General features: G+C 27.6%; 2 protein-coding genes across 2 annotated transcripts; both read right to left on the reverse strand.

Moving 5' to 3' along the window:
- Window positions 1-662: 662 nt before the first annotated feature.
- On the reverse strand, window positions 663-14963 carry LOC111027561. The gene is made up of 14 exons (XM_022305967.1): window positions 14697-14963; window positions 12926-13147; window positions 11724-11926; window positions 11516-11628; window positions 10550-10812; window positions 10269-10429; window positions 10024-10191; window positions 6682-6802; window positions 3000-3209; window positions 2038-2219; window positions 1844-1956; window positions 1467-1729; window positions 1207-1367; window positions 663-1134 (listed from the first exon to the last, which is right to left on the reverse strand). Exons 1-14 carry the CDS (start codon window positions 14806-14808, stop codon window positions 961-963), a joined length of 2466 nt encoding a protein of 821 aa, XP_022161659.1. The 5' UTR covers window positions 14809-14963; the 3' UTR covers window positions 663-960.
- Window positions 14964-18640: 3677 nt separating this feature from the next.
- LOC111027558 (kinesin-like protein KIF23) lies at window positions 18641-26486 on the reverse strand. Its single transcript, XM_022305961.1, has 15 exons — window positions 26261-26486; window positions 24512-25066; window positions 24286-24438; window positions 24034-24226; window positions 23699-23837; window positions 23434-23642; window positions 21410-21514; window positions 21247-21347; window positions 21052-21191; window positions 20823-20926; window positions 20649-20753; window positions 20256-20402; window positions 19608-19790; window positions 19287-19538; window positions 18641-19211 (listed from the first exon to the last, which is right to left on the reverse strand). The coding sequence occupies exons 2-15, from the start codon at window positions 25063-25065 to the stop codon at window positions 19038-19040; spliced, it is 2559 nt and encodes an 852-aa protein (XP_022161653.1). The 5' UTR covers window position 25066; window positions 26261-26486; the 3' UTR covers window positions 18641-19037.
- Window positions 26487-27422: the final 936 nt, after the last annotated feature.

Raw genomic sequence — 27422 nt, forward strand, 5'->3', positions numbered from 1 at the left:
CATCTGTGATACAATTTTATTCAAAACCTTTTGAGCATTACCAATAGTTATAAGCGGTAATCCTTACGACTGTCTGTAAGTATGTCGATGTACATATTTTATCAGGTGATCTAAAAATGAATAAGCTAATAAACTATAAGAGTTGCTGCTTGTATAGACTGTAACAGATGTTAATAATCAGTTAAATTGAAAATAATACCAACACAAAATCGTTTATTTATATAATTATATTAGATTATACTGGAAAAATGTTGTAATTACATACTACTTAAATTATTGGTATAATTACATTTTCTGATATACGGATTCGAGGGGGAGGACTGCTCTGTGAAGTTGCACCACGACATATCCCACTTCCAAAAAAAAAGTTAAATTTATAATGTAACGCGTTCTCTGCTAAGTTACTTCTCAATAATTAACGTAGTTACTCTTGCGTTACCTAAAAATAATAGTAACAAAGTTACCATAACGTTACTGAAAAATATAACTTCGTTACAGTAACGAGTAACACACGTTAAGTTACTATCCAACACTGGCTCTTGCTATGAATAATATTAGTAAATACAAATAAATATGGACGTTTGGAATCATTACAAACAATTCATCTACGAACTTATTATTAACTTCAAAAAAAAAAAATACAAGTTTTACTTAACATGCTGAAATAAGCAATAACGTCCAACGTGCACACTCCACACACCAACGAAAAATGTTAAATGAGTAATTACTAAATAGTAAATACTAATCGTCGTTAAATAACGGCCATTTAATAATATAAGGTTTCAACCGACGGATAAATTACGAGTAAATAATGTATTTATATTAAGTTATGTAATATGTAACCTACGGCAATCATTTAAATGAACAATGTGGAATAGAATGTATGATATATGAATGTTACACAATGTAAAAAAGAAAAATCAATTTTTTCTTTTACTCCCTAAACTTTATTATACGTCTTCAGTTATTTAAAAATACAATTTTCTCGATCCATGGAATATAATTGGCTACTCTAGTATAAATTCCGGGTGTATCCTTGTCGGCACAAAATTTTCCAAAAGATGTAATCCCGTATTGTGTATACATGCCCGTGTAGTTGACATGTTCCAATTGAAGTGGACCTCCTGAATCACCCTATAGTAAATTTGATATTATTCAATTAAATAGTAAAATACAAAGTATTACAACTACATTCGAAGTCTGTACCATGCAACTGTCTTTTGTGCCGTCAAACGAACCCGCACATATCATGCTGTCAGGTAATATTCCAAATCTTAATTTTGGATCATTATAATAACTTTCGTTGCAGTGTTTTGTCGAGAAAATATCCAAATCCACTTTTAATAAATTGTCACTAAGTGGTCCAGCTAGAAAATTGCAACGAAAAGAAAAAGTTGTAACTTTTGACCTACTGCGGTGGTGGCTAATGTTTTCTTTTTAAACTTTAGATCATCATTTAAACCAACCCGTTGAAGTTCGTCCCCAACCAGTAGCTATTTGCTTTAACGGTGTTAAAGACGGATCAGTGTTAAGACAAATCGGTCGCACTTTTTCGGAAAATACGACGTTTCTCTCCAAACGGAATAAGGCAATATCGTTGTACAGCGAAGGTGGATTGTAATCGGGATGTATTACATGTTCCGCTATTTGATAGTCTTTTGGTCGATCTGCGTTGCTTTCATTAACGACTCTTTCCAAAACTCCAAGGCGAGCCCAACGAGCTTTATTCCTTAGTATTAAAAGGTATTATATATTGCCATGATATTAATAACAGACATCGCACACTATTGATTTTAAGTAAGGTAATTAAGTAGTATTTGATTTGTATTATCATATGTTTCACCCAGAGCTTTCTTGGCAGTGAGCAGCAGTCAATATCCACTTTTTGCTTATCAGTGAACCACCGCATTTCCAATCGTCTCCATTTGTCGTAGTGGCACCATAACCAATTAGCGCCTATAGTTTTATATTTACAACGATAATTAATACTATTCTTTACCTATCTTGACTTTGAATATATTTATAATTAAATATTACCATGTGTGGAAACTCTTGAATTTTAGCCGCTGTACCACCCACCGAATAAGGCTGAGGTTTTAGAGCTCGACGTTTACGGTTCAATATTATCGTGGGTAGAAACTCTTCTTTTTTAGACGGCTTACCACCCACTAATGAAGGCCTATATTTATTTTTCAGTAATTTGGAAAACTGATAACATTCTGCAAAATTATTTAATTGATAACATTTATTTCGATAGGTGTACGTAATTAGGTGTAACTGTGTAAATAACAGGTAATAACCAAAACCAGTTAGAAATAAAATAGTTATTCTTCAAAATTCAAAAGTCCATAAAAATAACTTTGCTTTAATTTTTTTTTTCAGATTTTTGGTTTCAGTAATAATTATTTATGAGGAACTTTGTATCAAATTTTCAATTCTACAATATAATTGGCAAATGTTCATTTGGTCAAAATTTGAAATTTAAATGCTTGTAAAAAAAAATCGTGCTTACGTATCTTTAATATTTATAAAATAAAATATAAATATCTATAATAACAACTTATGAGAACCTTGTATTAAATTTTTTTTTATCGACCTTCAAAAAAAAAAAATCAAAGATGCTTATTTTTTTTGTATTTCTCGAATATTTTTAAAATTACCTGCCGGTCATTTTTACTCCTTCAAGTGAGCTTTAGCTTACCAATCAACCACAATTTGTTACCAGAAACCAGAACCATCATCAAAGTTGAAGATCAAAATAATTGTATTGTTACAAAGGATGATAAAAATCTCAACGAGAAAAAAAACTTGTTATACCTTTACATTAATTACCGTTCCAATCAGGAACTATTATACTTAGCATGAACTGCACATGAGATACAAATCGAATAATATTGTAAGTAATAATTTCTAATTGATTTTGAGTATTTATGTATTACAACTTATAAGTACGTTACATAAATATATAATAACAATTTGGTAATACATGTTGTTCATACTTTCATCAGCAGATATTGATCTTTCTGCATTTTTAGTTTTTAGTAGTTCATTAGCCGTTACTGGACAGCAAACTATCGGTTGTAAGCCAACGAACTTACATATATCAAGATAATTACGAGTTCTAACGCTTTCTTTAAAAGCGTTGCAGTGTCTTGTAGCCATACACACATACTTTTGATCTGGTTTGAGGGATTTTCGACATATCTCACCTAAAATAAATATACGTTACATTTGAGCTAAAAATATAAGATATAAATCAATAATTTTCTATCTTTTCCTTACAGCCGAAATAATGAATTACAAAACATAACTCATTTTTCAATTCAAACAATTTTGTAGATATTGCAATTGAGGTATTTAAGTGGCTACCTATGTGCAGTTTTCTTATTTTATTTTATGCATTTTTATGAATTTTTATTTTTAATACGTATATTACTATATAAGTCTACATTTTAAAAATTATTTTGAAAGGTACATATAAATATATAATTCCAAAATATTAGGGCAGTCGTTATTTGAGCAAGTGTCATAATTTTGACTAACAAATTTGAAATTAATAGTTCGTTTAGGCAATTGAAATTATTATTATCTGCTTGAGCGATATTCACTTTGATGATTATCATGTGGTTTTTATTTTATTGATTGTTGGCTTTTATTACTGTATTACAGTATTTATACACCAATGTAGAATGTTATTATTATTAGATATTATCAGTGATTTATGTTTTTATTATATTCATTAATAATGCACTATTATTTTTCCCTTGTTATTCAATTCTACTGTTTCTTAAATTCACCTTATTATTACTACACGCATATTTATAACTTAAATTGGGCTTTAGCCCGTTTAAATTAACAATAAATTAATTAACTAATTAATGTCTTTTTGAAATTCAATGTTAATTATTAATTATGTACAATATATGTGTTTTCAATTATTTTCAAGTGACAATGTATATACTTGTTTATACTTGATACAAGAGGTATGTTACTTGAACATAAAATGTTTTTGGTTTCGATTGCAGGAAAAATTATAATTATGTACTAATGTGGTTTTTCTATGACAACGTTGTGTGGCTATTCTATTATAGGTCATATAATAAGAAAACTTGACTAACTGATTGATCTATCAAAGCACAGCTCAAACCACTTCATAGGTCGGGCTTAAATTTAGCATACAGATATTAGTATTGTATGAGGTAAGCGTTTGATAAGAAAAGACTTAGGAAAATTTAAAATTCAACCTCTAAAGGTGTAAAATAGTATATAGTAGTAGTAAAAATTATTAATTAAATAGAAATTATGAAAATAAGAATACAACAATGACACTATATTTCCAGTAATAAAATAAAATATTAAAACTCTAGTTTTAACGCTTACTTTTTCACAAAATTACAAATTGTATGAACTTGACATTTTGTATTGTAGTTTTTTTGATGCTCTAGTTGTCTAATAAGAAAGGAATTTTAAAAATTTGCATTTTAAAGATGTGTTCATACAAGTATTTTGATTCGGCAATCGGAATTGGAATATTCGTTTATATTATAAATGGTAATAATAATAATTAATTAATAAATAATTTTAATAAGTAATAATAACAAAAAAAACTGCACATTATTGTAAGACCAAAATGTGCATTGCTTGGCTTAGAATCTTCAATTTATTTTCATATTTTTATGCCATGCAATTTAATTATTCTACTTTAGTATTATGTGTATTATAATAGCACTACCTACCATAATCATTACTTATTAGTCTGTAAATAATTTGAATATTGATCACTATATATATCAAGTTCTAAAATATTTCAATGTCACTATACAACGATCTCAGATATTTTGAAAACAGTAAAAAAAAATTAAAATCGCAGTTATTTTGAATATAGTAGGTACAGTATTAGCTACGGGTAAAATACTCTTTGAAATAATTAAGGTCAGCGAGTTCTATTCAAATCTGGTTATTGTTTTAAACATTTTCAGAGTTTCATAAAATTATTCAACATACTGCTTGTAATCCAGACAATTCAGTATACAAAATATGTAAAAATAGTGCTTTTTAAATGTTATTATTTTTAACTAAAAATGTATTTAGGACTTATTTTAATTAAAATAGCTTGTACTATTTACTATACTATTTGATGCACAGTATTTAAAATAAAAGTTATTTACAGTATGTATTAACAGTTGGATCTTAAGACTTCAATTACTTTGAGATGGTTGCAGAGGCGTAATTTAAATTTGTTTTTGGTTTATACTCAAAATATTGAGCAGGCCACTAAAAAAAAAAAGATATTTTAGCTTATTTATGGCTAATTTACAAAATTAATAGGAGGTTAGACGACACTTTGATTTAAGTTACCCTTGATGAGGAGGGGGGAGTTTTAATGGTATTAATTATTCAAGAAGCCATTCTTGCATTCACGAATTAATTCATTTATTTATTTTTAACTCTTAACTATTGAAACAATGCCTTAAATCTAAAATTCGACTATTCTTAGAGAGCTAAAATTTATAATACAGAGTTTTAGGCACTCAAGCCTTTCATACCTCAAATGAAGCACCTACTCTAATGAATTATTCATGTACATATAATATAATATTAAAGATTTGTTAATGTAATCGATATAATTATTTAATTCAAAATATTATTTACAGTTCTCAAATATTATCTAAAAATGAATAAATATGTGATTTGGTGTGGCGTGGTGTTTGGTTTCAGTCACAAACGTGTTCTGAGTGCTAGAACCAGTCGGTGCAAATATAGTTCGGGTGACCATCCGGGTTCTTAGTGACAGATCCTTGTGCCGTTTCACATAAACACGTGTTCTGAGCCAACCGTACCCTCCTCCACACTAAAAAATGGCCTTAACAAGTTTGAGCACAAAACTATATTTGTATCTAGTATTTGGGAGAACGATTGGGAACACACATTTTGGGTTGATATTTCCTAAAGACCAAAAATGAATATAACGTTTCGGCACATAATATTTTAAAAATAATACCACATTTTTGTAACAATTTTTAATTACAGGTTTTTTTATTTTTATTTTAAGAGCCGTTAACCTAATGTTACTCAAGAGACAAACAAAAAATCCCCTAATCATTTTTTTTAAACTTAAAAATATTTTTGTTATTACACATTGCTATATTATTTTAGAAATTCATAATTCATAATTCATGACAGAAATATTAAATCTATTAAAATTTTTTTTTATTTATTTATCTAGATTTATTTTGTTCTTAACTTTAAGCTCATTACAATGTTTTTAAATATATTCTACATTATCTGAATCCTCTTTTAATATAATATTTTTAACATTTTATCCTAATAGTAGATATCTTTAAAAAAGTATCCTTTTGAATTTAATCAAGGAATTGATTATACTAAAACAATTTGCTTGTATAAAACTGAAAATACTACCACTATTGTATATTACGGATATAGATTATGATGCATACCTAAACGTGTCTTATATATGTGCACCCAAACGTTCTCCGATTTACCAGGTAAAATCATAAAATGTTTTGTGCCCAAACGTTCTGCTCCGAAAATAACAATTGATAACCATGCAGTTGATGCCATAAGAAATGTGTGATTAGTATCGTTAGTTTCATTTGATATGTTGGAACTGATATACAAATGTTGTACATTTATCAATATGTATAAAGTAAATCGACGTACCTTCATTTAATCCAAGATTTTTTACCACTCGTTGTGATGATGTGTTGTAAATGCATAAAATGATTAATGCAATGGTAATTAATATAACTTTAAAAAATATGGTATTTCCCATTTTCAAATAAATTATTTATAAGTACATAACTTCTGAAAACTGATACCAGGTACATAAACGACAAGTCGTTGTATAATAATATGTTAGAATATAATATTAATTACATATTTATATAATAGGAACTATGTCCTGTTGTTGTATTCCATGGTATTTATACTATAGGCAATAGCCTTTATTGGTAGGTAGTGGTGAGTGGTCAATGTTACAGTAGAGCTGCGCAGTACATACCTAAGTGAGTTATGGAAATCGCGTTTGAGCGTTGATTTCAGTGTACCCTTGAAATATGCAATATACATTTATTAAAATTCTGGTTTCAGAAATGATGAAGGATACGAATAAAGGACCATATTTTAAAATACCTAGACTTCAATAGATTTATACCATTTCAGGTGTGCGCTATGGCACACAAACTTCCTTTTTCTATTACAAACAACGTTACTTTTTACTGTAAATTGTTAACTGCAACATTTTTTTTTTTAAATATAGATTCATTCAAATTAAAAATGAATCAAATTATTAAACTGTTTGTACAATAGTCTTTAATTCCTTATACAGTAAATATTTACGTAGTATCAAACCATTTGCCCTGTACTGAATCTGAGTTATTTGAATGACCGGCCGTTTAAGTACATTTGTCTGGCACCCCACTTTCAATTTTTGGAATCAAACCCAGAGATTTTCCTTGTTCTTCATTTTTCCAAAAATGTTCTCGTTTGTTCCATCCCTGTTTCTGATTTTTGGTAGACCTCTATAACTGTCTAGTGTATACTATAAGACTGAACCTATAATTAAAAATTGTTTTTACTCATTAATTAAGTTAATATAATACCTAATTATAATATTAAAATCATCATAATTATCAATAATTTTAAGATATGACAACACTGAAATATAAGTTAAGTTGGATTTTAGGTTTCGAAACATAATATGTTTATAACACCATATATTATTCCCGTTATTTCTGTCTGTCTGTAGTTATGAGCACATCAGTTACGATTGTTGATATTAATATGTATTTATTTATTGTTTGTAGTTACTGTACCTTGTTAAAATATGTTTAGAATTTAGATACTGGGAATTTAACTCAATCCCAGAGTAAGACTTCTTAACTTGTTTTTAACTAAAAACTGTCAAATATGTAAAAATATTTATAATATCAAAAACGAATAAAATAAATAAGTTAATAAATAAATTAGCTGAAACAAATAAAAAAAATAATATTTCAATTAATTGTTTTTATTTATCATTTGTTAAACAATATATATATATATATATATATATATTAATAATTAATGTATATTATTTGTATTGTTTATTTTTAGAGATTTTTAGAATTACAGCATCATTATAAAAATGTTTATTTTTTTTTTTTGATGCTTTTGAAAATTACTGGGAATTTTCAACTTGTAACCCAACTAATATAACAACTAAATTAATTGAATTGAAGCAAAAACACACATCAGTTTAAAATCAATGCATTCATTGTTCTAATCAGAATCTAAAATTACTGTATAATAAATTATGGTTTCATGGAACTAACAGGTTAACTTGAAATGAGTTTATAAAAAGATATAAAACGCATGTGGTGAGATGGGCAAGGAACCAGACTTGCAGCATGCACTCAACACGGATTCAGGCAATGATTGTATAAGAGCGCCTTACTTTAAGGCCAATAGACAACTTAACATACGATACACCGGCGTCAACGACGTGAATATTACCAACGAAACAGACAATAATTAAAGAAAACAAGAATACAAAGCGCTTCGTATGTGAAAAGCAATGGATTCGTGTTAAAGGCACAACGGGGAATAATATGATTGAGCTTAGTTACACTGAAGGTGGGGAAGTTTTGGGGTCGGTGTGGTTAGAGTTGTCAAAATACGGGTTTTTTATTTTTGACTTTTGTATTGTATTATATCTTATAATACCATGTAGTATCTTAAGCAATACAACTATTGTCTATTTTCAAATAATTTTAAACATTTTGGAAAAAATTATATTTGTAAGACAAATAGATAATAAAAATAACAGATAAAAAAAATTAATAATAAGAGTGTCGATGAATCAATAATAACATAAAAAACTTAATTTGTAGTTGAATTTAAAGTTAAATATACTTTTCGATAAAAAAAACAATAATAGTGACACATCGTATAGGCATGGTGTCTACACTTAGTTGCATACTTGTTTAACACTCACTAATTATATATTCATATTGCCTATACAGAGCATGAAAAATATTTAAGTAGGTAGGTACCTACATATTTTTTATAAACATTTGTAAGTAAATAGTAGTTGATTCCCTGAGACCATCAAACTATATACATGTAGAAATATTTTTTTAATTTAATGAACATTAGTTTGTCAAAATGATGAGCGAGTTATACATTTACAATATTAAATAATAGCGCGTACCATACTATACCTATCTATTGAGTCTTCATTAAATATCTTTATAATTCAACATTACCAAAATATTACAATAAACATTGATACACTGTTAATAGTTATAATTTGTACAAAATACAAACCCAATAAACTTGAAGCGAGTAGGTATTGGAAATTGTTTTCAAGAAATGTCCGTAGGTATATGATTAATATTATACTTATTGCAAATAGAATCATTAGATCATTCGTGTTGTTTCACACACTCAAGTCCTTTATTTTCTTTATATTTACAGTAATATTTGCAGTTTGCCTTTCACAATATCAGTAGGTGGATAAAATTACAAATTTACCTAGTGAAGTAGTTATTTATGTCATGAATGATAAATATACCGTTTTATTTTATAATATATTTAATATAAAATAATTATAATGTTAGTATTGCCATATTGGTACACCATAGCTATCCAACTATGTACTGTCCTACATGGATAAAATATAGGTACCTATGTATAACGTATAGGTTATAACTTATAAGTATATTATAATTTATAGCTTGATAACTATACAAAAAAACTGGGTTTGTATATTTTTTTTAGATGTTTCGGTTGCAGAATGAACTATTTACGTGGAACTTCGTTTTATAAGTTCAATCTTTAGGTATAAAATTTGAACGTTTTATACATTTTTAAGTTTTAAGACTTTTAACTAATATATAATTAGTACACTTTTCAATTTAATACATTTTGTCAAAATTTGAACATTTTAAAAACAAATCACTCATGATTGCAGCAATGTGAATCAAAAAAATGGAAATCAACTATTATGATTACATTTTAGTTATTTGAAAACGCAATGTTTTCGATCCAAGATATGTATTTAGCTACTCTAGTATAAACTGCAGGCGTATTCTTGTCAGCACACAATTTCCCAAAAGATGTAATCCCGTATTGTGTATACATATCGGCGAATTCAGCATGTGCTACTTGAAGTGGACCTCCCGAATCACCCTACAGTAATATTGATATTTATTAGTCATTTAGTTTTGTACAGAACATTGCAGCAATCAAAGGTGAATAATTCTTACCGAGCAAGTGTCTCTTCTGCCATCAAACGATCCCGCACATATCATGCTGCCGGGTAATATTCCATATCTCAATTTTGAATCATTATGATAACTTTCGTTGCAGCGTTTCGTCGGGAAAACCTCTAAATTCACTTTTAACAGAGTGTCACTAAGTGGTCCAGCTAAAAAAATTGTAACGAAAAGAAAAAAAATGTTAGCTCGTCACCTACTACTCGTATATTACTAGGTGCTCGAGGTTAGGTTGGTTTTTTGGGGAAGTCATACAAACATTATAAACTAACCTGTAGAAATTCGTCCCCAACCAGTAGCTATCTGTAATAATGGCGTTAAAGACGGATACGAGTTGAGACAAATCGGTCGAACTGCTTCGGAGAGTTCGACGTCCCTTTCCAGACGGAATAGAGCTATATCGTTGTATCGAGAAGGATATTTATAATCGGGATGTATTACATGAAGCACTATTTTGTAGTCTCCACGTCGATTTTTGTAGATTTCTTTGAATTCTCTTTGCAAAACTCCAAGGCGAGCCCAACGAGCAAAATTCCTTAAAATTAAAACAAATGTGCTTCAATAATAAATGCCAGGCATTATTCATTTTAAGTTAAATAACTAGCATTTAATTTTAGATTCTGGGAAGAGCAATGAATCTTATAAATTATAATTGTACAATGACGTGTGTGTATGTGTGTGTAAGCGAAAAGTAGTTGAAATAATACTTAGATTTTCAACTTCAATATCTTTTCTTGAAGGAATGAATCTAGTTAGAGGTCTAGTAAGAGGCCAAAAATGGTAAATTTTACTCAAAATCAATTTTCTTTTTTCGTATAACTCAAAAACAAAAAACTGTAGATACTTGAAATTTTCACCGAATGTTAATTTTATCATTTTCTATACATCGTTTTAAGGTTATTTATAGACATTATAAATAATACTTATTTAAAAATGTTATTTCTGTAAATTTCAAAAATATTGTTTTAGTTTTGTCATATAGCTTGAAAATGCAATAAAAGATTCATTATATATTGTTACGACAGCAGTTTAAAAATATTTAAACGTACATAGATATTATATAGAGATAACATAAATACCAGTAAAATAAAATATTACTTAAATAACAACAATATTAAAAGTATACTTAATAACAACTAAGCATCATTCAGAATTGTTTATTTGTGTACAATGACTTTATAACATTGAATTCAAAGTGAACACATCCATTACAGTGACCTTTTTATTATCTTATTTACCCTTCTATCATTTCACAGTGTGCTGCAGTTAAAATCCACCTTTCACTTATCAATGAACCTCCACATCTCCAGTCATCTGCGTTTGTTGTGGTAGTACCATAACCTATTAGCGCCTATAGTTAAACATTTCAGCAATAAATATTATTAAACTTTACAGGTCTTCGCCGAGTATTCGAGTATACATGTTTATGATTCAATATAATATTACCATGTGTGGAAACTCTTTTAGTTTAGCATCTATACCGCCAGCTGCGTATGGAGCGGACCCCAGCAACCGACTTTGAACTTGATGATGTGTACGATTCAATTTTAGCCACTGTTTGTTTTTAAACGATAATAGATTATGAATTCCAGCATCTATTCGTACAGGTTCATAGTCAAATTTCAGTGATTTTGAATATTGATAACATTCTGCAAATTTTTCATTAAATAACATATTTTATTTTAAATAAGCAAGATTATATTTATCAGTTAATACCCAAAATTGGTAAGAACTAAAATCTTAAATTCTTCGTTTAAAAATTGATATTTGAACCCAAAATTTCTGTATAAAAAAAATTGTCCTTATATTTTTTATATTTTTGCTTTCATAAAAATTACCGAGGCGAAAACTACTCATAAGAACCTTTGTACTATATTTTAAATTCTATACAAAACAACATGTACATTTTGCTGATTTTAACTAATTTTGTCAAAAATTGAACATAAAACTTAAAAAAAGGAAAAATGTTATGCCCCACTTTATGAGAATTTATTAGACTATATTGTATAATTAATAATAACTATAAATTATAATACATAACTAAATAAAAAAAAAAACTTCATAGCGATTAAAAATGATTCTTGGATAAATATTCGTTGAAAATGTCAAGTCTTTAAGGTCCATTTTTGATTTACCACAAGAAAACAGAAAATGGAAAAGACGTCAAATTTACAGTTTTCAAATTGTTTTTCCTTTCTCTTGTTTATATTGAAAATTAGGTAGGTACTGTGCATTTTTCATTTTGACTCCATCAAGTAGACTATAACTTACAATTTAGATCCAATTTGTTATCAAAAACCAGATACCTTCGTCTATCTTAAAAGTTAAAGATTGAAGCATTTTGTCTGCCACAAAATGTGATAAAAAACACAATAATGAAAAAAATTGTTGTACCTATGTATTGTTTATCAATCCTATAATACTCTATTATTTTGAAAGTAAGTGAATAATAAGTAATGATGCAGAAACCGTATTAATAAATTAAGTACATAGCAATGGAAAAAAGATAGGTACATAGAAAAAAATCAAAAAAAATGTTGTGCAATATAACTTCTAACTGATTTTGGGTACTTATTACAAGTAGTAGGTATATAACTTATAAATATATAGTATAAGTTTGGTAAATAATGTATGTTTAATGTTCATACTTTCATCTGCAGACATTGATGATCCAGTTCTACGTTTTGGTATTTCAAAAAAATTTTCAAAGGTTGTCTCTGCAGGACAGCAAACTATCGGTTTTGAACCAACTAACTTACATATATCAAGATGTTTACGAATTCTAATACTTCCATCATGTGCTTTGCAGTGTCTAGTACTTTTACACACATATTCTGGATCTTGGCCCTGGGCTTTCCGACATATCTCACCTAAAGAAACATAAATTTCACAATTGAGCTAAAAATGTATGATACAAATCATAATCTTTTTATTATTTTCTTAGAACTAAAATAACGTTTTACACCAGTTTTAGATTTTGAGTGGTGTGATACTATTGATTTTACAATACTGTGTACTTTTTTACGGTTTTCTCATCTTATTTTATACATTTGTATGATGTAAGTTTAAGTTACATTAATTAACATTTTTAGTTTTTAGTCAGAGTTTTATCAAAAATAATGTAATGGTTATCAAAAGAATGTTTCATACTTTTAAAATTTTAAATGTTTTCATATTTAAATAATATAGATCACCTGCAATACTTTTTCATGAAAACCCAAAAAGGCTCAAATAACAGTGGTGTCGTGACCTACAGATCGTATATATACAAAAAAAAACAAGCAAAACAGTTAGTTTTTTTTCATAGTTTTATTGTTTAGAGACTTATTTTATTTTTATTAACGTAATAATTTATTTTACCATTAGGCATATTAGCACTACAGTATAATATAGGTACATTATTAAAAAAATGTCATTGTGTGTATAAAATATAATAATGTACTTCCAAAATTTCAAGTACCAAAGTATAATATTTTTAAATTACATCAAAATAACTACAATTTTTATTCTTTGTTAAAATGTCTAATTTCATCCAAATTGCGACTTCAAATATCTATAAAAATAACTATTCGTATATTTTTTAGATTTTTTGGTTACAGTTTGAATTGCGTATGAGAAACCTTGTATTATATTTTCGATCTTTACCAACAAAAATTAAATATTTTATAATTTTTCAACTTCAAAATAATTTGCAGATGTTCATGATTTTGGAGTTTTTGTCAATATTTGAACTTAAAATTCTCACAAAAAAAAAATATATCACGCCTTTATATAATATTTTTTAGCTACTACGATGAAAACCCTAGTAATCTTGTATTCAATTTTCAATTTTTATATTCAAGTGAAAAAATTTTAATCAAAATGTATGAAAAAAACTTAATTAAAATGGTTAGGTATCTTATATATGTAAATTGGTTAAGTATAAAAATAATTCAAGTATCTAAATTTATTCATTTTTAAGTGAGGTACAATAAGTACAAAATCGATTTTGGTCGTAAACAATTTTGCTTTACAGCCCATTATTATTTTTGTATTTAACCATTATTTTGAAAAGTACGGTGGATTTCTTTACAATTAATTCCTAAAATAAAAACTAATAACTCTAAGTCAAATATTCTACAAGAAACATCCTTCGAAGTTGAAGATTGAATCATTGTCTTTACTGTAAAAATTGTCTTCAGAGTTCAGACACAATAAAAAATAAAGGAACAAAAATATACATCACTCCGCTCAAAATCTTAAAAATGTTTTATGTTTATATTCCACACACAAACTTTAAGAATTCTGTTAAGTGTATTTTTGCACTTACTATCATTAGGTACTCATTAGACAGTAACTTATTTTAATATGTGGTTTGTACTAATATACAAATGCTGTACATTTATCATTAATTATTAGGTATAAAGTAAATCGACTTACCTTCTCTCAAACCAAGATTTTTTACTACTTGTTGTGATGATGTGTTGAAAACGAATAAGGTGATTAATGTAATGCGAAATATTAAAAGTTTAAAAAACATGTTTCTCCCCATTTTCAAATAAAATATTTTTTCGTAACCTCTGAAAACCGATTCAAGTTATATAAACGACGAATCGTCGTATGATATGCTAGTATTTAATATTAAATTATTAATTTTATACTACATTTTATGTAATGGAAACTGTGTCCTGTTGTAGTGTTACATCGTATTTATAGCATAGGCTATAACATGTATAATATGTAGATTAGGCAGTAGTAACTGGTGAGAGGTCAATGTTATAGTAAAGGTGCGCAGTGGGCACATCGTAGTCATCGTACATACTTACATATGAAATTTTGGAAATTGCAATTTAGCGTTAATTTCAGTGTACCTACCTTGAAATATGCAATATGCATTTATTAAAATTCTGGTTTTCGAATTAAATTGATTTACTATGGGTATAAATAACCTACGTTACCTATATGGCTATATATAAATTATGATAAATAAATTTCATTTATTAAAATTCTGATTTTCTAATCAATCTGAAAGGTATAACGACCTATATTATAAACAAATATTACATAATAATAATTCAATTGCTCTGACTCGTACACCGCTACTATCCTATTATCAACAAGAACTACTCTCAAGAACAGAGTTACTCGAGCGATACTGTACTGTATAATTTTATTACTATTTCAAACATTTAATAAGTCTTCGTATACGTCGATGTATCATCTAAGGATCATTAAATCGTATCTTAGAAATTTGCATATACTGATATCGGCTCAACAACCTTATTCCTGTAGGGGGAATTTCTAAGCAACTACCCCTTAACTGGGTAGTATTAGATACATATACATTATACAATTTAATTACCTATTGACAGCCACTCGATATTGAAAGAAACAAGGTGTGTTGCAATTTACTAAAATTTGGAATAAATCTACGAAAATAATTTGCTAAACCTAAAAAACTTCGCAGTTGTTTTACTGTGGTGAGGGAAGGTTTCTAATGGCTATAAATGTCCTTCTTCTGTCATCTTTATACCTTGCCAACTAATAATATCGGCTGTGATGCAATATGTTGTCTACCACCACTTCTTTTGTCCGGTATCTTATTTACAGTGGCGTTTAATGTACTGCGTATTATTTGAAACAGATGATTCGAAATAGTCGAGGGCATAATGACCCGGCTAAGCAAAAAACAATAAACCCTATTTCTATAAAAGGTAAGTGTAATTTTTCATATGTAACGGTTTATTTAATGCAGTCTTAACTTAACACATTCTCTAGTGTACAATATTTCATATGGTATACATAAACCGATCAATATTATTAATATTTTTTTTTAGACTTGAAATTATGAAAATAATTAAGAACTTAGATTTTGTAGATTTGTTAAAATTATTAGTTTATAAAATTTGTAAAAAAATCTTTTGATTGTTATAAGCAAAACGTAAAAAAATAACAGTTTTTAACTAAAAATTTATTGTAATTCATGAAGTATTATTAGTTATTACTTTATTAGTTAATTTATTCACTTTTTGTCATTACGTAAATTATTATTTATTATACATAGTAAAACTATATTGTTATACTGTTTTATACATTTTGTAGGTAAATAGAGCTTACACGGGAAAGAAAGGTTTCTTTTAAATGATAATATAAAATTAAACAAACGTATTATAAGGCTGGATTGGTATGTAACAGCCCATCAAGATTTTTCCTTCTCAGAGGCCCTTTTACTTAATATTATCCACTGGCCCAAAATTCGTACGGTAAAAATGTTTAAAAGTGTTGTACTAATAGTGTGGAGGGAGGGGAGGAGATAACCTCTGTAGAAAGAAGATTAAAAGCACAATGTTTGAGAATCCAAAATAATAATGAAATATATGTCGAAGACTTCCTAAAAGCAATCGGTCAGAACATCAGCTAAAAAGCGCTATAGAATGACAAGGTTATATTATAATCACATTACATTTTAATTTTAACTTATATATTTTTATTAATATTATATTTTTACTTTTTAAGGTAGAAGACTATTTATATAAAATAACAATTTTGAACATACACAACAATAATTTTATTTCAAACATATAACTTAAAGAATAGTTCATATACATAATTTATATGTAATTAAATTGAACGTACCCGTTATTCGCTAATCCCCAGTAGCAATTATACTTTTCTTCCTAATATGGGGATTTTAGATTCTGAGCGGAGCGATGAATATATTGATTTTACAATGATGTGTGTTTTTATATTTATTTTTTTTTGTCTCTCATCACTGTTTCTTGCAGTTAAAGTGCTTCGATTTTCTTCAACAGCAACTTATGTGGTCGAAAAGTGAATCTAGTTGGTGCATTCGGGAGATCAAAATTTTTGGAATTCTCAATTGTTTACAGATGCAATAGGAAAAAAAACAGGAATTTTTACACAAATCCATTTTTCGAAAAAATCGATTTTGGTATCCTCTTCAGACCGATGGGAATATTTAAAAATCATGGCAGATAACTAATGTGTACAAAATAGGACATGCAATAAAATTGACGAACCACCTGAAAAATTTTCAACAATTTATTCAGTGTTACTAATCTTATTACATTTTATTGTACCTACACATATATTGGATAAGAAAAATACTATTTGTATACGATTTGATTACAATTATCAATGGTTTTCTGAACTTAAAACATTGTCCTCAAAAAAGGATATTAGGTTTACATACAGTTAAATAATAATTCAAAATAAATTATTATACTTTTTAATTAAGTTAATTAAAATAAATTTTAAGTTTTTAGTTTTAGTTATTATTTTAAAATAAAAAAGATAATTACGATTAGAAATAACAAAAAAATACAACACGCGTGGACCGAGTTGATCGTCAATATGTAATTGTAATCGTGATGGTTATTAACCGAATGTCCTACTTTGAGTACATTATTCTAGTGTACATTTAATAAATAAAAAAAAATATTATCTTATCGATAACGATTTGTAATATTTGTTTGAGATCTCTAGTTTAATTTGGAATAACATTGGTTTTGTTTACATTGTAATATTTAATGTTAAAAGTATTCTAATTTTAGAAAAAATGTTCGAAGTTTATTTTGGTATTTCATTGGGTTCATGATTATTATAAAAAAATAAATATACACTAGATAGTTGCATAAACATGATAAAAATAAGATTTAGCTGTTACAGCAATGATATATCATCTTCTTATATAATAAAATGATAATTCACTCATAAAATCAATTGTGTACAAATTGGGACATCAGTTATCTAGTATGGTTTTCTAAAAGTTGGTATCAGGCATTTGGTACAATATAACATTGTCTTGTTTTGAGCACACTAGGTCTGAAGAAGTAGTGTACCTTTAACAAAAATTACTGTACATTCATGAAATTTTCACTGAATATTTGTGTAAGCACTTTCTAGACACTCCATAACATTTTCAAATTTTTTTGATTTGTGTTAAACTATTTATAGGAATATGACATTTTCAATTATTAGTTTTTTTTTAAACTCAAGTCAAAATTTTTAAATACATGAACAAAAAATTGTGTTTAAGATTTGGGCATGCAGTTCTAATGGAATGGCCACAAACATTCCAAAAGTGTATGAAAATTGAATGGTACATCAACCCCAATTGTAACACACAGGAAATAAGATAAAATATACATTATATTCCTATCTATTCCTATTCTACCACTCCCTAGATGTGATGTTAAGTTATTGATTTTAAAAGTTAAAAAATAAATTTCTTATGTTAACATGAAGTTACTTGGAAAAAATTCAATAAAAAAACAATATTAATGAGGTTGTGAAATACTCGTTTAAGACAAAATATACTAAGATATATTACAAAAATATTTTTTATTTTGTCATAACATTTCTGCAATGAAAACTGGGTTACAAACAATAATTAAATAATGCCAAAAAATTATAACAAAAGAATTGATTTTATCGTGAATGAAAAGCAAATTGTATTAACATTGACGTAGAACTGAAACTATTATTGAGATGCTATTTTGTATGGAATCGATTCCTTACTGCAGCAATCAATTGCTCTAATGTTCTGTACTATTTACAAATATTAAGTTGTGCACAATAGCAAAGTTCTTAAAGTAATGTTATGTACAATCTATGTTTATATATATGTATGAAAAAAATATGTATAATTGATATCACATGCGTTGCCAGTCTTCTATAAATTTGGTATACTATTCATTGTAATGAACAATAATTTATTTTATATTATTTTTTTGTAGGAGTAAATCCCACCTGTATTCCTTAACATTTTGCTGGTCCATCATCAGGACTACCTCTATCAGCCTTTGTTTCATTATTATATGGCTCAATATGGGTTTCCACCGAAAATCCACCAAATGATGAACCTTGTTTTAATGTTTCTATGTCATTAAATATAACTTGGGCACCTCCTCCCAGGGTTTGGATGATGTCGGCCTAATAAATTAAAAAACAATTAATATTAGTTTTATTGACAACTGTTTATTTAACTAACAAATAGATAAAAAGTACTTTATATAGTTTAGCTTCCGAAATGCCTTGTTCATCTGATCCTTGTGTCAATAAACAATATTTTGATGCACCATTATCTGATATTGTTTTGGCATCTGTCAACTTGATAACTGATTTGGACTTCTTCAACATGGGTTGCATGATAGTTTGCAAAGGAACAGGCACTGGGGGTTTGTGTTCGATCCAACATTCATGTGGGTCACATGATTTAGATCTTCTTGAATGTAAATATCTTAGTGTTGGTTGTGATGGCTAAATGTTAAATAATTATAATGTAATAAGCGGTCAAATTTAAACATTTATTTCAAATAGTTTAGTTACCTCATTTTGGTTTGAATCTGAGGGTTTATTATCATTACTCAAGGCTGGCTGTATTTTGTTTAAACTTTCATCAGACAAGGTTTTTTTTACAATACGCCTGGAACAATGGCTAGAAATGTTTTCTGTGCTTTCCACTATATTTCTGATGTGTCTTAATTTGTAATTCTTATCTTGTAATTTTGCCTGAGAATCAAATATAGAAATAAAATAAATTAATACTTTTGAGAATAATTTTAAGAGTGAGATTTTATTGTAGTTAGGGGAATAGGAACCAAACCGATTTTAGTACAAAAACTTGCCTCATGGGAAAATTTTTTACACCTATCAGCTATCATGTAAATGGTAGGCTTATTTTTTTAGATTGAAGTGCAAATTGTGAATCAAATTTCAAAAAAATCTATTTTCAGAAGTTGTAATTAATGTCTTAATAACCACAATTAGAGGTGGGAAATTTGATACTCATAATTATTAATTAGTTCATACACATTTCGCACAAGCATGTTTTTTGAACACTTTAGAAACTGAAAGATGATTTATTATTTACATATTTAAAAATTAAACAATAAATATCTTTTCAAACTTATTAGTTAAATTGTAGATATTAATGTTTAAATAATAATAAAAATACTATAGGTACATAATACCAACTTCAAACTCATTTTCTTGCTCTTTCCATTTGTTTTTAAAATCTCTTGATAATTGTTCTTGGTTTTTAACAATTTTAGTATTATATTTTTGTTTTAGCAAATCTTTATCTACTTCCATTATGTTAAGCATATTGTCTTTTTCATATAACTAGAAATTAAAAATGAAAATAAATTAACAGTAATAATATTTAAGAATTAACAAAATGTTGACTTTATAAATCTTTATTGGTTTATAATACATTGCTGATGCAAATTTGTTCTTAATCTAGGATAATGGATATAGTGTATAAATATTAAATGGGATTTTTTTAGGTAGAAGGCATGTAAAACAAGGCCTTACAGTCAACAGGTTAGGTAAATTTATAGTTTTATTCCAGTATTATTTTGAACTTACATCTGATTTTAATCTTTTGTTTTCACAATCCATAAATTCTAATTTTCTTTTTAATGATGCCATTTCATTTTCTAGTAAAAATGATTTGTTTTGATATTGCTTAATCTACATAAAATATTATACATATTATTAGTATTAATCATCAGGGCTAAAAAAAAGTTTGGTTATTAATACAATTTTGATATCTTCATCTCTCAGAGTTTGCAATGATTTTATTTCTGTTTTTCCTTCTGCATAATTGCTTTCCAGCAACACAATTTTTGACCGTATGTCATTATCTGCAAAAAAAAAAATAGTTACCTAATCTTATTTTTTTTGTCATTGTAAATAATTATAATTTTTTTAAAAATTAAAAACAAATAACTAAAAATAATAGATATATTCTAAATAACTTTTATCATACTGTTTGTAATTAATATTTCACGAAGTTCTTCCTTTATTTTTATTCTCTGATCAAGAGCAGTAATAAGCTGTTGTCTCTTCTCATCATCTAGTAAATCATCTACTTCTAAATCTGGCAACAGAGGTCCCAAATTTAAAGAGCTGCAAAAAATACATAACAATAATTTTTTGTATACACTCAATTAATTGAAATTACCTTCTAAAACAGTTTTCTTTTGTTTCATAGTTAATTATACTGTCTTGTGGAAATCTAGTGCCTTCCTCAATTACACACTGAATGCGATTTACAGATTGACTCTACAATTGGCCTTATATTAGGAACAGATATCTTAGAATTAATGTTAAGTATTATTACATACATCAATGACTCTTCTTCGTCCTGGAGTCAAACCAATATCCATACGTAATGGGGTCGTTCGTTTAACTTGAATACTTCCAGATATTTCCCCAAATTGCAGTACAGGCTGCATGTTGATACCAAAATTATTAAATTATACAGTAAGACTCGCTTAAGACACTCTTTAAGGGACCAGATATCTAGAGCATTTTATGCGGGAATGGAAAAAAACCACGGAAATGATGAAAATATCAAATTTATTATATCAGATTATTGACACATGTTGAACTATTTATAGGCATATGAAATTTTCAATTATTATTTGTTTTTTTAAACTAGTGCCAATAAAAATTGTTTAGCTTGGTTAAAAAACCTGACCATGTAAAGTAAGATTCCTTGTAAGTTGTTGTTAGTGGTAATTTTAAAAAAAGTTGAGCGTAAATAAACAATAATTTTTAGAGTTTGAATTCAGACTTTTGACAAAATTCGTAAAATTATGAAAATTAGTAAATTATTTTGAGTTAGAAATACTTAAAAAAATTTTCTTTTTATACCTGAGATACAAGATTCTTTATAAGATTGTCTACCTTTGTTATCATATTCTACCGGAAAGCCAAATTAAATTCTTATGAGCGTTTGAAGTTCAAATTTTTACAACATTGGATATATGCTTGATTTCTCAAATAGTGATTTTCTTATTTTGTTGTAATTCAAAAAACGAATAACTGTAGACACTTGAATACACCCTATATTTATTTTATCAATTCATACATTTGATAAAATATTCAAAATATTTTGACTTGGTTTAAGCTGTTGGCGGACATTTTCAATTTTCATTATTTTTTGTTTTTTTTTTCTATAATTGTCAATAAAATTGTATTGATTGAGTCAAAAAGCATTAAAATTGAATACAAGACTCTTGACAAATTGTTTCAATACCAATTGAAAAATATTAAAAATACATAAGCATTTAAAGTTCAAATGTTGACAACAATAATCAAGTTGAAAATTGAAAAATAATTTGGTAGTTGAAAATCTATAAAATATTCAATTTTTATAGCTAAGGATTGAAAATTTAAAATAAAGTTCCATTTAAGTAGTTTTTTCCATAACTAAAAAATCTAAAAAATATATAAAAATAGTTATTTTTTAGACATTTTAAATTCAAATTTAACAAAATTACATATTAACACAAAGAATAACGATTTTTGTCTTTTTGTTGTAATTTGGTTCCAAAACATCCAAATTTTACAAAGTATGTTTAATATTTTTCCAGCATCACTGATAATAAGAATAATATTAATTCAATTTACTGGCTACTTTATTAATAGTAGGTCATAATAATACGAAATATCCTAGACTGACATACCGTCTCTGCTATGAATTGTTTTTCATATACAATGATATTATATCATTTTCAAATTGAACACCATCCAATACAGCGACCTTGTAGACACCTAATGTACAGCAGAGCGACATCCACTTCCCCACTTTTTTATTATTGAACATAATTTAACAAGTAATACATTTATAAATCAATAAAAGTTATTTTTTTTATTGAATTTACTTTAAAAAGAAAAAGATTCATACATACATATTTTAATTATTACCTATTAATAAAAGTATCTTATTTGTTTGATTGAGATTCAGAGAATACGTTTCAGACATTTTTCTATTTTGTTAGCATAACCCAACATTCTTTCAGCATTTTCTACAGAATAAAGCACTTTTCGTATTTCTGATAGATGATGCAAACCAGCAGTAATTGTAGGAGTCAATATTGAATCAATACTCGATTATATCATGTAAATGGGTAACATTCATATTATTACTAACACATAATTACTGAAATTTATCATAATATGCTGAACAAAAGAATGTCTTATCCGATTAGATAGAGAAAAACAAAGCATCTTCAAGGGTGGTTTTTACATTGACTAGTATAGGAAATGTCTAGGGACCGACGGAAAACGGTGTCTTAGGCAGGAAAGCATATTAAGCGAGTTGACTGGAATATTAAATACAATTAATTTGTTTTTTATTTACCAAAAGCTCTGTATATTCAGATATAGGGTTAACACAAATCAACATTCTGATTGAACCAGAACCTTCAAAGAAACTTTTGAACAGATGTGTAAGACGAGATGTTCTGTATGGGATTTTCTCAGCAATATTCCTTAAATTGCTAGAAGACTGATTTTCATATAATATTTTAAGACATTGTTTTAAATTTGATAGTGACTTATTTATTTCTCCTATAAAAATGTAAAGTCAAAATTATGTATAACATAAAATAATAAAAAATTCTTACCAGCTTCTTGAAGTCTTTGTCCAGTTGTCTTTGCTTTCCCAGCTCGTTCGCTTCCAGCTAAATCAACTAGAGACAGTTGACTTACAACTGTATACTTCTTATCTTGAATAATACTTACACCATCAGTATCTAAAGGTGCCTATTAAAATAAATTCATAGTTTAAATTATAAATGAATATTGATTTACACGTAAATATATCATACATAATATTTATAGAAACACAGTAGTATTTTTTATACACTACAAAGGTACAAAAACTTGATATTCTGAATTTACATTTAACAAAATCTACTTTTAATATATATACATATATATATATATTTAAATAACTCACTTGTACAACTCTAATAGTAAAAACTGTATGACTGCGACTGGAGTCCATGTTCAAAAAGGTTGGCGCAGTACGCTTTCTTAATTGTCCTTTTCTTAACCATTCAAAAGCTTCAACTGCATTATTTACTTCTTGTTCATTTACTCCATGCACATACATATTTCCATTAGCATCTTCTCTTATTATTTTACTGTTTCTATTAAATAGCCAAATAAATTAAAATTAATAATAGATATAAAATATATTATTACTTACCGTCTTATTTCTCCTTCAGATACATCTTCTAAAAGATCATAAACATAATTATGATATATTTCTACATAGCTTATAAATACTGAATATGCTACATCTTGTTCTATATCTATAACTTTATAATTAAATGGTAAACGATCTGCATCTCCATCTCTTCTAGAAATAATATTTAAATTGTTATATATATTAAATATTTTTCAAGATATGAAACTAATTTAATAAATCTTACTTTTTTGTTGTTTTTATAGGGTTTTTAACATTGTTTTTGAATTCATCAGAAGAATAAAACAAAAAGTCTTCCATACTATATACATCAAATCCATTAAGTTTATCGGGTTTAAAAGTAAATCTTCTAGCTTGGTAATTTTGAATAGAATTGAATATGACATCAAAGCATCTTCCAACAATACCACCATCTTCCTGGTTACCAGTCATTGTATAAGATTTGCCACTACCTGATATTCCATATGCAAATATTAAACTACTCTTTCCTGTCAAAAGTTGCTCAATGAGTGGCAATGCCATATCTTGAAAGACGACTTCTTGGGACTCATGTTCAGTAAATATTTTCTTGTAATTGAATTGTCCTTCTCTAGATATTCCTCTATCATCTGGAGCGCAGTATATTTGTATTTCAGTGTCTGATACAACTTTTATACATGAAGATTCTAAATTGGACTGAACAGGACGAATTCGACAATAAACTTGAATAGGATCTTTCACAACATCTTCTACTCCATACTTTTTTTGAATTTTATGTGGTTGACTCACAACTCTCTTCATTCTATTTTAATACATATCAACGAATATAGTTGGAATTGTTTATACATTGTAAATAAATGTTGTTATACATACATAGTTATCAGTGTTGGATAGTAACTTAACGAGGGTTACTCGTTACTGTAATGAAGTTACATTTTCCAGCAACGTTAAGGTAACTTTGTTATTATTATTTTTGGGTAACACAAGAGTAACTACATTAATTATTTAGAAGTAACTTAGCAGAAGAACAGGTTACATTATAATTTAACTTCTTTTTTTTTGAGAGGGGGATATATCGTGGTGCTACCTCACGGAGCAGTCCTTCCCCTCGAATCCTCATCAGAAAATGTTATTATACTAATAACTTAAGTAGGTATTTATGTAATTACAACATTTTTCCAGTATAATCTAATATAATTATATAAATAAACAATTTTGTGCAAATATCATTTTCAATTTAACTGATTATAAACATTGATTACAAAGCCTGTACAGGCAGCAACTCTTATAGTTTATTAGCTTATTCATTTTTAAATGACCTGATAAAAAATATTCATCAACATACTGACAGACAATCGTATACGGCTAATAACTATTGATAGGCCGGAGCTTTTGTCAACAATTCATAATTATATTATCATTCATTTAACATAAGAGTAACAACAGTAACGTCATTGTAATTAGTGACTTTTGAGTAAAAAACCTAACTTTACACATTACTTTTGTACTTGAGTAACAAAAAAGTAATCTAGTTACCTACTTTATTTTGTAACTTGTACTGTACCTTTGTTACTTTTAAAAAGTAACTTACCCAAAACTAATAGTCATATACTTTTATAATCATACATTCATACTAATTTACTATTGTACTGGTAATCTAATAAGTAAACACCAGGGAGAATTAAATTGTACATTAAGACATTTAGAAGAAGTATTGATAATCGATAGGTCAAGGGATTATTGTACATACATACTGTAAAATAAGTGAATGTGTTATGCACTTTTAAACATTTTAAAAATATGCAAAAAAAATGCTTGGAAAATTATGGTTACCAAACCTATCTAAGTTCATACGAATTGTTTCTGGGTTGACTGCGAACACTAAGTAGTAAACTAGTAACCACTAACTAGATAAAAAAACAGATATTTTAATATCATAACTTAATTTGTAAAAGATGTTCAAAACGAACAATGTATGTAATCGGTTTGTACTTACTTCGGTTTTGTTCATGAACTAATTTACTGAGATGCTAAATTCGTGATATTACGAAAAAAGTTACACGACAAATGAGTGAGAGACCGTTATAAACTCAAAATCATATCTATTATCCATTATTTTGACGGGCTCGAGCTGAACACTCGTCACTCACCCTTCAGTGCCAAGCAGTTGGCATCACAATTGAAGATAGTACCTATTATTTTTCGGACTGCCGTCTGCCACCAAGGCACCAACATTTATATTCATTCAATTAGTGAGGGCGAATCTATAAATAGATGAGTATCTGATAAATAAAAGCCGACACAGAAAAATGGTAACACTGGACAACGTTGTTTTATCATAGAACCACGGCTGTGCAAAGAATGACGATTAAGATGAACGTCGATATATCCATAAATAACATTAATTTAATGTTCTATGATATTTCTTAAATATAAATCTAAATATCTTACCCGGCTACCCCGCATTACCACACGTAGAGTAGTAGACTATACTACTATAGTAGGTAGTCAAAAAGCGGCCTCTTGTTGTTACGCTTTCCATCACTCAGAGCTTGTCTAGTTTAGACTTATAGTTGTCTAATAGTATAAGGCAGCCGGCAGGTATTCTCAAACTGTGGTGCGCGTACCCCTCGGGGTACTCGAAATATTTTAAGGAGTACGAGTCTGGCCAACAAACTTACAAGGAAAAATTTCTTTAAGTCTATATTTTTTTATATATATTTTAGTTTAGTAACTAAGAAAGGTGTACTCAAAAAAATGTATTGATAAAAAGGGGTAACGTGTTTAAAAGAGTTTGAGAATCCCTGGTACAAGGTATTTAAATCATCTATTCTGCCTGTATTACGCATTGTTAGAACCATGGACAGAAATAGCCAATAGGTATCTTTTCAAATGCCTTAAACGTCAAATAGCTCAAAAATATTCAGGTTATTCAATTTAAACCATGTAAAGAAAATTCTAATATGAAAATTTCAAGTATCTATGGCTATTTGTTTTTAAATCACAACAAAATAATTTTTTTTTTTAATTTTTCCCAATTATTTATAAATGTTCCGGGAATATTTTACTTTCAACTCCCCTTACCTAAACTAAAATCATTTTCCAATCATATATTATATTATTATATACAAGTTTAACATTCAAGCAGTTTTACTGTT

This window comes from Myzus persicae, unplaced genomic scaffold (genome assembly GCF_001856785.1).
Source record: "Myzus persicae strain clone G006 unplaced genomic scaffold, MPER_G0061.0, whole genome shotgun sequence".
Taxonomy (NCBI): Eukaryota; Metazoa; Arthropoda; class Insecta; order Hemiptera; family Aphididae; genus Myzus; species Myzus persicae.